Genomic DNA, 13,528 nt, shown 5'->3' with positions numbered 1-13,528 from the left:
ACCTTTCTATTGGATATGCTTAACACTGTTTTGATATATTCTTGGGATGTACTTGGGAAGTTGGAAAAAGAGTTAACAGATCACCAACATCTACTTATAAAAAAGGTGCTTGGAAACAAATCCACGTGCTTCTAATTATCTGGAAGGGTTTTCCATTTTATGGAGACAGAGGCCTAAAAGAATTTGTGTTCCGAAGTTAGTAAATGGAGAAGCTGAGATTCAAGCTCTGCCGTGCACACTTCTATCTAAAATGAGTATTCTGTAAACGTTTGATGTGTAGCTCACTATACATGCAACGCTTGTTCCTTTGCTGAAACAGCAGCAGTAAGGGGTGGTGAATAGCAAGGCCGCAGGAAAGCCATGAGAGCCAGTAACGGCATGTGGCTGGTCTGACAAAGCGCATCAATGCCAAAGTGGCGTTAGCCAACTCAAGAGTCTCTTGTCAACATCTTAAGATTGAGGTTTTTAACAGCAATTATGCAGTTTTAATCATGGTTGGTTTCGTTGTTCTCACTGATTGTTTAGATCCAGGACAAAGTAAGAGAAGTTGAACAGAGCAAGGCCATGAGCCAGGAATTCAGCCGGCAAATTCAGAAGATAGCCAAAGATCTCACAACTATCCTCAGTAAGCTGAGAGCAAAGACAGATAATTTACAACAAGCTAAGATCGACCAAAAGGTAAGGAAGGAGCAGTGGAAATATAAGAGGTGCCTCTGAATGAATTCCATATATTTTGGAGTTAGTTTATTTTGGGGATATAGACAGAGAAAAAAAAAAACTTTCTTGATTAGCAAGCTTCAGTAAAACCAGATAATAAAGCATATGTATGCTATTATACAGATAATAGCATAGATAACTTACACATATACCTCATCATTCCAGTGGAGCTGTATTAATAAATGTACCTGCACATGCAGGGAAGAGGGAAGAGTGTCAAAAGACCAAATAATTATTGGGGAATATAAATATATAAATTCCAAAATAAAGGATGACCTTGGTGGTGCTCTCACTGTGCTGATGAGTTAAGTGACTAATCCTTTCGGGGTGGGGCAGAAGGAAACATTAGCCTTCTCACTCAGCCTCATAGGAAATAAACACCAGCATAACAAAACCTCCTGTCTGCTCTGCCTTCCTTTTTTTTTTTTAATTTAATTTTTTATTTTTTTAATTTACATCTGCTCTGCCTTTCTAACTGAAGAAACATAAATGACTTGATCATGTAGAAATATTCTTTATAATACTTGGCATTTACAAAAAACATTTAAAATATCACCCTTTGATCTTGGAAAAGCTGGGGAAATTTCTGTAGTCTAATGTTCTTTTATTTGGATTACCATCTAGGTGCTAGGAGAGGAATTAGATGGCTGTAATTTAAAATTAATGGAACTAGATGCAGCAGTACAGAAATTCTCGGAACAGAATGGCCAACTGGGTAAACCACTGGCCAAGAAGGTAGGAAAACTGATGGAACTACACCAGCAGACCATTAGACAGGCTGAGAATCGGCTCTCCAAGCTCAGTCAGGTATGTCTTCCAGGCCAGGAATCAAAATCCTCTAAGGTAGAAATGAAGTGTTTGCTTTTTCTTTTGAAAAATAAAAAGATAATATTGACAATGATGAGGGTGGTTTAAGGGTAGATTATTACATACCACACCTGTTTAGTATCCTAAGATATCCTAAGTATTTTAAGATTTAGTATCCTAAGTTTACGTGGAAACTTGCCTTTGTATTATATCAAACCATATGAGAAGTTCATTGACAGAGGTGGTCATACAGATGAACTTTTGGAATGAATATTTTGTAAACTAGAAAAGCACTTTGTGAAATAAATACTCATCCATTAACATGTTTTATAAAATCAGTTTGGGGTGTATTCAACTATCTTAAAGTTATAGATATATGTGTGTGTGTATATATATATGTGTATATATATATATATATATGTATACATATATGTTTATATATGTATATGAAATAAAATACATAGTGCATGTAAATAATATATATAAAGATATAAGACAGATATATCTATATGTAGATAGATAAGTTCAGGTCACACATTCATCATAATTATTGACTATAGACTCACCTTTACAAATTAATTATGTATTTTTTCTGTAATCAGGGACAAGTTAAATCAAGATTGGCAACTAATGAATTACAGTACAGAAATCTGGCATGCTATAATCCCCCCACCACCTCCTTCATCTGTGGAGGTGGAATAAATATGGAAGGAGGCATAGAGAGGCACTAGATAGATGACCAAGGGATAAGAACAGAGCATATTTTTAAAAGAAAGATTATTCAAGCATATTAAGAACTTGAATTTTATCCTAAAGTCACTGGGAAGCCCTTGACAGATTTTCAACAAGGAGATGATTGTTTGTGATACCTTTAAATATCACAGATGTTATAATAATCGACCCCTAGGATTATTGTATCTAAAGAAAAATAGAAGACTAATTTCTAGCTCACAAAGCAGAGTTTACATATGTTATCTGAATGTTAATGATTTTTTCAGGCAGCATCACATTTAGAAGAATACACTGAAATGCTTGAATTCATTTTGAAGTGGATTGAGAAAGCCAAAGTCTTGGTTCATGGAAAGATTGCATGGAATTCTGCCAACCAACTTCGAGAACAATACATTTTCCATCAGGTAACTTTGGGAAAAATCGTTTTCAAAGAGTGACTAAGAGAGCAATTTGATTTAACTGGCTGGCCTGACAGAAAGTGTTGAGGGCCATGACATAAAATTATTGTAGGTGCCAGATAAAAAGAAAGCTAAGGTAGCCCTGATGGCTTGTCCAATGGTTTAAAAGAAAGTGGCTACCCATAAGATTTCATAAGACTGTATAAATAATAGATATCCTCTATCTCCTCTAGACTTTTTTTTTAATAGGAAATGTTAACTCAGTTTTCCCCTAGACTTTTCTTTCTCCAAGACCCAAAAGAATCACCTTTGTATAGGTCTCTCTTTTTTTGCAGCTTCTTTGAAACAATCATACGTAGGGATGTGGTGGGAAATTCTTCCCCATGACGAGATATGACGTGTGGAAAGATTATAGGCTCCAGACTCAGACTGATCTGAAAACCAAGCTCTGCTATTTAGGGCTATGAATTTGGAGCTAACTACTCTGCTTCCCTGAATTCAGTCTTCTCATCAGTAAGACAGAGATGTAAATGATATTTATATTGCAGAATTATCGTGAAGATTAAATGGTTTAACATATGTGCAAACATCAAGCACACAACCTGCCACGTGGGTGCCTCATTCTTTTCAACATTCTGCCTGGTCTCAGTTGTCTGATTTTCCACAGGAAGTAGGGGTCAGCTGGGAAAGAGCAAAGAATCCATATCACATGGTGGCTGTGTTACTTCATTTCCTGAAGTTTTCTTCTGGTCACATCATCCAGGAAATTATTTCATCCTTTTATTATCTTAAGCTTGAATTAGATACAAACATCTAATAGCCCAGTTAGTTTATGGTACAATACAGAATGGTTTGTACTTAGGTTGCATGGATATCCTCAAGTATTTTAGATCTCTCTCTTTTATTCTGATTTATGCATACTCCTTATTTTTAATGTTTATTATTTATGGGGGGGGGGGTGGAGAGAGCACGCATGAGCAAGCGGAAGAGGAGCAGAGAGAGAGAGGAACAGAGGATCTGAAGCAGACTGGGCGCTGACAACAAGTTGCCCAATGTGAGGCTTGAACTCACGAACTGTGAGATCATGACCTGAACTGAAGTTGGGTGCTTAACCCACTGAGCCACCCAGGGGCCCCAATATACTCCTATCTATACTCCTATTCCCTTTTCCATTCCCATATGCAGGGTTCTAGATCAAAGCCTTATTTTCTCCTCCTTGGAATGTGTTAACAGATGCTAATCAGTTTCCCTGTGTACATAATCTTTCTTCTCATCAATCTTTATACTCTTCTGGAATCTTTAGTAAACCACTCCCATCTTCTGCCTGAGGATATGCTTATATATTAACTGACAAGACTCAAGATACAATCGGTTGTAAACAATGAAAAAATATTCAACCTCATTAGAAATCTAGAAATGAAAATTGAAAAGAGAGAACACTTTAACCATCAAATTAACCCCATTTAAAGATTATGTAAAGTTCGTATTTAAAGAAGTGAGAGCTCTCAAACACTGATGGCTGCTTGTTAAAATCTTTTTGAAAAACAGTTGGCAAAATGTATCATGAACATCAAAACATTACTACTCCATAATCCAAAATGTAGAAAATATACAGTATTAATAACTACAGTAGAATTTTAAAGCAAATTTAAAGGTCAAGGTCACTTCTCTGAATGAATTTTTAGATATAATAGAGTATAATGTAGTCTCTAAAATGACCATTAAGGGTTTTGTTTTTGTTTTTGTTTTTAAATAGGTCTTGCATTCACTTATTGTTTCAGCAAATATTTATAGAATGCTTTCCAAAGCTAGGAATTTCGTTAGGGCTTCAGAAAACAAAGAATATTCCCTGTCCTTGCCCCCAGGGAGTTGATAACGGAGACGAAAGATAGATCTAGACAATTGCCAACAGTGTGATAAGTGCAGGAAATGAGGGTTCGATGTGTTGATGGAGCCCACAGGGGGGTGCTCTGTCCACACTGCCCAGAGTCTAGGGGAAGCTTAAGGAGGCCTTCTTAGGAAAAGGTAATTCTGGGCTGAGTCCTGAACAACAGGCTGCCTACTTGCTTGAAATGCATTTTAAACAAAAATACATGTGGACATCCCAATAGTAAGAGTGAGGGGTGCTCTGTTCATTGCAGTGGAGGGCATAGTACGGGGAAGCGGTGTGGACGAAAGCTGGAAAGAGGCATGAGAGAGAAGAATAGAGAGAGAAGAAAAGTATTGAAAGGCCTGTTAAGAACTTGGGCTTTACCCTATAGTCACTGTGAAGCCTCTGACAGATATTCTGTAGGCAAGCAACAAATCCCGGCTTGTATTTTAAGAAAGATGAGTTAGCAGCCTGTGGAAAACAGACTGAGGAAGGTAAGACAGGATGGAAGGCAGTGGCAGTGATATGCTAGAGAGTGACAAGGACTCTTTAGAGGTTGAGTGAAGAGAGAATCAAGGGCTAATACTGAGCTAGAGTTATGGACTCTGGAGAGGAGACTCTTGGATGTGGGTGGAAGAGAGGGAGCAGCCAAGGAGGGCTCCTAGTGTTTTGACTTGGGCAGTTGGGCAGATTGAGTGCATTGGGGACACAGGACAGACACCACACATCCCACAGACGCTCAGGAGAGAACTCAGTCTGTAGATACTCTTTTGAGAGTTCTCCCGTGCCCGCCTTAGGTAAAGCTCCCAAAGGTTAGCCAAAAGCAGTAAACAGAGAGAATACAGGTGTTCCTAGTGTCAGGTGGAAAAGAAAGATGGAAAATTATAGTATATTATGATCTCAATTATCCAAATATATACCCAAATGTAACAGCAGTTATCTCTTAAAGTTACCTCTGCCATATTGTAGAATATTTGATTTTCTTCTTTAGATTTTCAGTATTTCCTTTCCTCGTGAGGGAAAAACTGTACTGTATTTTGAAATTAAAGATCTATTGCTCAAGGATAATATCCCAGCTCCCAATTCTCTTCTTTACACATCGCACATCCCAGGAACTGAACATTTTGTGCTCATTCACCTCTGTGCCTTTGCTTATGCTGTTCCGCCTCCCAATCCTCCTGCAAGTAATATTCCGTCATCTCTAGTCTTTCTTCTCTTTCACTCTGCTCATATAATGCACATTATGTGGTTAACAATCCATGTGTATTATTAGTCCCACTAGAGGATACTATCCAGAATGACCAGGGCTGTGTTTTATTCCTCTTGCTAATCTCAAGTAGCTTCTACCCTCTTTGTTTCATTTAAAGCAACTGTTCAAAAGTTTTTTTTTTTTGTTTGTTTGTAATGCTCTTGTGTTTTCATTTCTTAGATCGATAAGTGTCTTAGATCTTAGACATAGAATATGAGAGCCAGAAAGCATCTCTTGAGTAAATAGGAGGAAAAGTAAGCTCAACATCCTGACAAGAAGGCCTAATGTGTCAGAGCACAGATATCCCTGAGATACTCGTGTCCTGACCCTCATCAGGGAGCAGCTTGGGGTGGTTGACAGAGCACGAGCCTGAGCGTCCAACACTTAACAACATGTGGCCTCAGTAAATGGTTGGCAGTTCCTAAACTTTCATTTCTTTTTCTGTGAAATGAGGAGAAGCGTAGGTGGGGAGTAGGCACAGGGCTGGGAAGGTTAGATACAAGAAGACATATGGAACCTACATGGTGTGCATGGGCACTGAGACCTGGCACTCCTTCCTAGTCTCCTTACACCACACCAGATTGGTTACCTGTACGCCTCTGCCTCCCTGTCAATGTCATGACTATTGGCAATTCCCTCTAGACCATGCTGGAAGAATCTGAAGAAATCCCCAGCAATCTGGAAGCAATGATTGAGAAATTACAGTGCCTTGCTAGCATCTACTCCACAGAAAAAATGTCTCAGCAAGTGGCAGACCTGGGACGGGAGTCTGAGGAGCTACGACAGACAATCAAAATTCGTTTGCAGAATCTCCAAGATGCTGCCAAGGTGAAACTAATAATAACAATAGCTTAAATTAGAAAGTCTATCATTTAAAAAAAATGGTGGGTCCATAGTGGAGATGTAGTACTCGCCTCTGATATGCCTTCTTGACTGTGAGGTTATTCTTCTCCCATGACTTTGAACTTCCAGGGCTTCTATATTGACATTCATATTGCTTTTACTCTGTAGGATATGAAAAAATTTGAAACTGAGCTAAAAAACTTACAAGTTGCTTTGGAGCAAGCCCAGACAACCCTGACTTCCCCAGAAGTCGGACGTCTTAGTCTCAAGGAACAACTTTCGCATCGACAGGTAAGCAAGAATAATCCAGAGGAAGTGAGTGGGGAATCTATCTATCTATCTATCTATCTATCTATCTATCTATCTATTTTTAAAAAGAAGATAGGGAAAAATGACTTCTAAACTCAGCTGTAGTCTTAGGACTCTACACGTTACTTAAAGAAAATCTCCCTGGAAAATGTTTATAACGTATGCCAGAGCTATAACTTAGTAAATGTCTCTTGCTTATGAAAGAAGCTATTCAGATAGAAACATTTTAAATTTTTTGCGCCATATAAAATGTGAACCCTTACTTTCAGCATCTGCTATCTGAGATGGAGTCACTCAAGCCAAAGGTCCACGCCGTGCAGATCTGCCAGAGTGCCCTCCGGATCCCCGACGATGTGGTCGCCAGCCTGCCGCTCTGCCATTGTGCCTTGCACCTGCAGGCAGAGGCCAGCCGATTGCAGCACACGGCTATCCAGCAGTGCAACATCATGCAGGCACGTGGGGCTGTGCCCGCCAGCGTCCCTCGCAGTCCCCGCGCCCACAGAGCCACAGCGAATGAGTCATGGGCTGCTTTTCTTAGCGTTGTGTGGGCTCAGCCATCAAAACACACCCAGAGTGTTAAATTTGACAGATTGTTGTGGTTATATAAAATAAGGAGATGAAATGCTATCATTTGGATCACCCGCAAGAGCCCGGGGAAAGCTCTATAAAAAACATCCTTTGGTGACAGCTATCTTGTAGCAGTATATTTTAGTAAAGAATGACTTATACAAGTTAATTTTATATTCAGTTATATATTTTTATCTCTTATTATTCATTGGAGAATCCTCTAACACCTTGTAAAAAGCCTTTACTGCTAGTATAGATTGCAGATTTTTTTTCATATTTCAGCTTATTGATGCAGTAAAGGCATTTTCTTGCCTGAAAAGCAAATCCCCGTGTAACTCTCAGCCTCTTCAGCCAATAAGAGAAGACTCATTTACGAGGAAGGAATGATGCTACCCACCTCCTATGCCCTTTCAACTAATATTTCACCTGCCTTATCCAAAAGTTGCCTATGTAGGTTCTTATTAAATAGCTAAGGGTTTACTTGGTCAACTATTGTTGCACCTTGGATTATCTTGTAATTTGTTACACAGTAAATTCCTGAGGCTAGAAGTCATGCTTCCTTCATTTTTTAATCTCCCACCCCAGCATTTAGTCAAGTGCCTCACATATAGATTTAGTATTTCTTAGGTGGAAAAATGAAGTAATCACGTTTTTCATACCACTTCCCACCCTGACGTTGTTCTGACTATGGCATTGCCATTTTCAGCATAATTTGAATAGGGAAAAGAGAGAGGATCTAGCCACTTAGCTGCTTTGAGTCCATCCATAATCCTGACGAACTATTTTAGAGACAAGGCTTTGAAAGATCTGCATAAAGTTGAGAACTCTCATCATCCAGGGACTTGACCCATCCTTTCTTTATTCCCTAGATGCCCAGGTAAATACCACTCAACGCTATAGACAGCAGTACAGAATGGCCCACAGTGATTGATATAGAAAGATAACCGTGCGTCTTTTTTTCTTGCAAAGGAGGCCGTGGTACAATATGAACAATATGAGCAAGAAATGCAGCACCTCCAGGAGCTTATAGAAGGAGCTCACAGAGAGATTGAGGACACACCCGCGGCCACCAGCAACATCCAGGAGCTGCAAGCCCAGATTTCTCGGCATGAGGTGAGACAGGAAGGCAGGCAAGACACTGGCTTGGTAAGAAAATGTGATTGGTTTCTAGTGAATCAGAGAGAAAAGTTTTCCCTGGCCCGCACCCAGTGTGCTTCGTCCTCAGGTAGCCCCTTTGACGGTCTTTGCATCTTGAGGGCTGTTTTTGTGGATCGTTTCCAAGACCCAGGAGCATGAGTCTGCCCCTTGATGCCAAAATTCTTTACGTGTTACGATGACATATCTCACCTGGGATCCACCGTCTCCTGTGCCCAAAATTCTCACGGTTAATACACCAAACACAGTCCACTCTGTCTTATAAAACCTGTTAGAAACAGTAGTTCCTAAGACTTTGCTGCTTTGATCACCCTCTTTAAACAGAAGAGGTATTTCATATTAAAATCAAAATCATTTGCACTTTCAAATATAGGTTATTTCAGTTTCTACCACCAAAATCAGAGTGTAGTCTTTTTTTTTTTTTTTTTTTTTTTTTTTTTTTGCTGATTCCCAGATTGTGTCTGTTAGCATCTTCCCCATTTTCAAAAAAGCCTTCTTTCTTGTATTCATGACTTCATTATGACCTGAGGACTTGGACACCCCTTGTACAGACTTGGTCTCAGAGATCAGAGACCTTGACTGTTTGGGCCCATTGATTCTTAGCAGTGAATGTCCTTCTCTGACCTGTCAATTCCTATATGAGTTATTTCCTCTTTCCCTTGGGGACTGGCTCATAGCATCATGAATCGGGGTAAGCAACGGGATGAGAGTATCTTAATTTCTCTGTGCCAAGGGTAGATATTTAGTTTATTCTTTATCGGCTCTATTTTAACTTTGTTGTCATAAGAGCAACAAACTATTTTTTTCCAAACTAAGTATCATAGTGAGTTTCTCAGAAGATTCAATTGTTGCCTTTGAAGAATAAAATATCCCAGTCTCCAAATGCAGTTCTTTAATTTTTTGACATGTCAAGTGCATCAGTAACTTACACTTACATGTGATTTACAAAATAATGTAAATAAATATCACACCTACATTTACTTCTATACTATAGATAACATCTACGTTAACTATTGATTTCTTATGCCGTTGGTTACATGAAAATATGTTACCCAAATATTTGAGACCACTGTTTATACAATTCATACATTAGACTATATATTATAAATTAATTTTGATACTATTTTTAATCTCATTTTATACGATCCAGAATTTTTTTGTAACAGCTTTTCTATCATAGTACAGAAAGTATATATTTTTAAAATCTTATCTGAAAGAACATTATTATCATTACTATAGTGTTTTTGGGGGAGGGCTTTTTTAAAAACAATTTACAAAGTTGTTACATTATCTTTTATAACAACTCTGTGAGGTAAGGATTTTTTTTTTAATCATCTCCATTTTACTGATAAGAAAACAGAAACTTTTATTAAAAAAAAAATTTAATGTTTATTTATTTTTGACAGAGAGAGAGAGACAGAGTGAGCGTGGGGAGAGGGGCAGAGAGACAGGGAGACACAGAATCCGAAGCAGGCTCCAGACTCTGAGGTGTCAGCAGAGAGCCCCATGCAGGGCTCGAATTCACAGCTGCGAGATCATGACCTGAGTGGAAGTCAGACGCTTAACTGGCTGAGCCACTCAGGCGCCCCAAAACTGATATTTTTAAGTAACTTCCAAGGCTCCCAAATCTGTGCCTCCAAATTCCATAGTTTTTCCAGTGCTGCAGAAACTATTTGGACTATGTTATTGCACAGAAGAGAAGAATAATGGTCCAGGAAGATACATGACTTGTCCAAGGTCACATATTTGGCTCTCAGTACATTCAGCTGAAGACCATCCTCCAGGCTCCTGTTCAGTGATCTGTTCATTTTGTCACATTTTCTCTTTCCAGTTCTAAACATGAGTGTAGACATTTGCAAGTTTTGTCATGTGACTTAGAATACATTATCATAATAATGGCATAGTCATGTAAGAGTCTCATTGTATGTATAAAACAAACACAGGAAGGAAAGTGCTGAGTGGAGAAAGCCTGATTTATGATAACGTAAAAATTTGGAAGCCCGCTTTTTCCTGTATTTTCTTTTTTTTTTATGTTTTATTTATTTTTGAGAGTAAGAGAGACAGAGCACGAGCAGGGAGGGGCAGAGAGAGAGAGAGAGGAAGACACAGAATCCAAAGCAGGCTCCAGGCTCTGAGCTGTCAGCACAGAGCCCGATGTGGGGCTCGAACTCACAGACTGAGAGATCGTGACGTGAGCCGAAGTCAGATGCTTAACCGACTGAACTGCCCAGGCGCCCCAGCTTTTTCCTTTTTTTTCAATCTCCTTTTAATGGAATTTCAATTTTGAGGTAAATCTAGTATCTAGAAGACTAGCTGTAATTCATAAAATTATTTGATAATATATTCACTTCTAAAGAATTCACATTAAAAATTTTTTAATGTTTATTTATTTTTGAGAGAGAGAGAGAGAGAGAGGGAGGGAGAATGCATGAGCTGGGGAGGAGTAGAGAGAGAGGGAGACACAGAACCGGAAGCAGGCTCCAGGCTCTGAGCTGTCAGCACAGAGCCCAATGTGGGGCTTGAACTCATGAGCTGTGAGATCGTGACCTGCCCTAAGTTGGATGCTTAACCAACTGAGCCACCCAGACACCCTTTTTCTGTAATTTTTTAAATGCTGCATTTGATTTGAGAAAATTATCCTGCCACTTTTAAATCATAGGAGAGAATACTCAGGCCTCTTTTTTTTTTTTTTTTTTTTTTTTTTTTACCTTATATACAAGGCCTTCTCCTGAGGGCGGGACACTGGCCACAGAAGGCAGCTTTCCTCAGAACAGCCACTTTACCTGACATTCCCATCTATTTATGTTCATCCTTGGTAATCATTTTCAGAAATATCCAGTAAAAGTTAAAAATACATATGCCTCCTGAGAATAGTGAACGCATGAACCCATTAGGGCTCCATTTTAATTCAGTAGATTTAACCACCCACTAGTTATTACGATTTAGACAGGTCTTATTATTACAGAAGAAAGTCTAAAGAGCTATTTCTCCAAGGGCGTCATATGAGATGACTACAAAATGCCTCCTAATCAAAATCTTTTGAAGTGAAGACCAGAATTGGATTGTTAACAAACAACCCAATTAAGTTTTATACACAAGAAAGTTACAACTGCAGTTTAGGAGATGGATGTTTGCTGCCAGCATGGGCACGCCTTGGCAGGGTACAGCAGTAGGGGGCCATGACCTTCCATGTAGGCAGAAAAGGTGAAGGACTGAAACTAAGTCTACTTCGCAAAGATTCTTCAAATCTACCCCAGTGGGGCAAGCCATCATAAGAAGGTTTAGTGATTTTTCCTATGAAAACATAGAGTTCAAGGAGTCCATTAAGCTGGTAGATGCCTTCTATATGTGCATGTTAACTAATTATAATAGAGTAACCACAAATTAGGCACTAGGCCAGATGTAGTAAATAGCTGTTTAATCACTATTTTAAAAAAGCCCTCTTAGGTTTAATTAAGTACCTGCAACTCTAAAAGGTAAACAGTGATCATTTCTACTTTCTAAATTCTTACTTTAAGGGCATCTGGGTGGCTCAGTTGGTTAAGGGTCCGAGTCTTGATTTTGGCTCAGGTCAAGATCTCATGGTTCATGCGGATCAAGCCCCATGTAGGGCTCTGAGCTGAAAGCATGGAGGCTGCTTGGGATTCTCTCCCTCCCTCTCTCTTTTCCCCTCCCCCCCCTCTCTAAATAAACTTAAAAAATAAATAAAAGTCCTTCCTTTAAATATTCTTGTGCTGTAGTAGAAGTCAAGAAGACGGGCTGCTGGCTGAGTTCTGCTGGATCATTTTCCCTTCCACTTACTCAGTTTTGGCTGGGATGGGAGAAACAAAATGACAGTAACAAAATGATATATATGTGTGTCTGCACAGTGTGGAGTCCTACACAGGGCTCAATCCCCCCACCATGACATCATGACCAGAGCCAAGACCAAGAGTTGGACCCTTAACCAACTGAGCCACCCAGGTGCCCCTGTTGTCATTTTGTTTCTGAACTTCCAAGTTCAAAGCTCTAGTTTGAATGTCAATGTGTTTAAGATGATAGTATTTGTATACATACATATACATGCATAGTATGTATATGTGCATGTATGTATATAGGTATATACACACTCTTGTTTCAAAGAAATTGACATTTAATGTTTTTGTTGCAAAATGCGTTATGTACAAACACTCAATGACAGCTTTTCAGGCAAAGGAGCCAAATAAAAGGAACAGAAAAAATGGAATAGTTTGGTACTTTAGGATTAAGGTTTTGGAATATACATCTTTATTTTTGATGAACACATATGCATCTTTTAAATAAGAAAGTATAAACTTAACATTTTAGAACCACCATTTTAGATTATTATTTTTTATTTAGTATTTTAGATCTTTAAGACGATTTTTAATTTTTAAAATTAAACAGTTTTTACAATTTTTTCAACCACAAATGAACTTAAATTTGAACTGAGCTTCAAGTTCAAAGCTCTAATTTGAAACATTAGAAACACGCAAGGCGCGAGGGGAAAATGTGATGAATGTACAAAACTTTATTTGGGGAATAATCTGCATAAATAATTAGGGTCTCCTGTGCGCTATTTAGCTGCTCTACAAAAAAAAAGACTCCATGGGCCACAGGAATTGACATGCAGTTTACTTTGGTGACACCGTCTGTAACAGATGACTGCTCTATCTGATACACAGTATGGTCAGAGCTGAGCATTGCATTTTTTGTAGTTTTAGTCATCACATGACCTAATTTCCGTGGCATGAACCATCTGGCAGTTTCAGATTGTTTAGGCATTTTAAAGAAAGTTGCCAGTTCTTAAGGTTACATAAGTTCCGGCTTGCACCCGGAGCCTCTCCCGGGCTTAGGAGCCGGGCCGCGGGGCACTCCTTCCCG

The 13,528-nt window shown here is 39.0% G+C and overlaps 1 protein-coding gene across 22 annotated transcripts in view; it reads left to right on the top strand.

Annotated features, from left to right (window-relative positions):
• The window catches only part of SYNE1 (spectrin repeat containing nuclear envelope protein 1), a 482,603-nt gene that overhangs the window by 299,723 nt on the left and 169,352 nt on the right, over positions 1-13,528 (top strand). For all 22 annotated transcript variants that reach the window (XR_006717653.1, XM_045500062.1, XM_045500061.1 and 19 more), the window contains 7 exons: positions 526-678; positions 1,342-1,524; positions 2,523-2,660; positions 6,416-6,601; positions 6,785-6,907; positions 7,195-7,377; positions 8,462-8,605. Coding sequence is in view for 21 of the 22 variants with exons in the window: in XM_045500062.1 (XP_045356018.1) it covers positions 526-678; positions 1,342-1,524; positions 2,523-2,660; positions 6,416-6,601; positions 6,785-6,907; positions 7,195-7,377; positions 8,462-8,605 (1,110 nt within the window). In the remaining variant the exon portion in view is untranslated. The remainder of the gene's footprint in view (positions 1-525; positions 679-1,341; positions 1,525-2,522; positions 2,661-6,415; positions 6,602-6,784; positions 6,908-7,194; positions 7,378-8,461; positions 8,606-13,528) is intronic.

The sequence above is a fragment of the Leopardus geoffroyi genome, chromosome B2 (genome assembly GCF_018350155.1).
Source record: "Leopardus geoffroyi isolate Oge1 chromosome B2, O.geoffroyi_Oge1_pat1.0, whole genome shotgun sequence".
Taxonomy (NCBI): domain Eukaryota; kingdom Metazoa; phylum Chordata; class Mammalia; order Carnivora; family Felidae; genus Leopardus; species Leopardus geoffroyi.
Note: the sequence above shows the minus strand (reverse complement) of the source record. Positions and strands in the feature narration are given on the sequence as shown.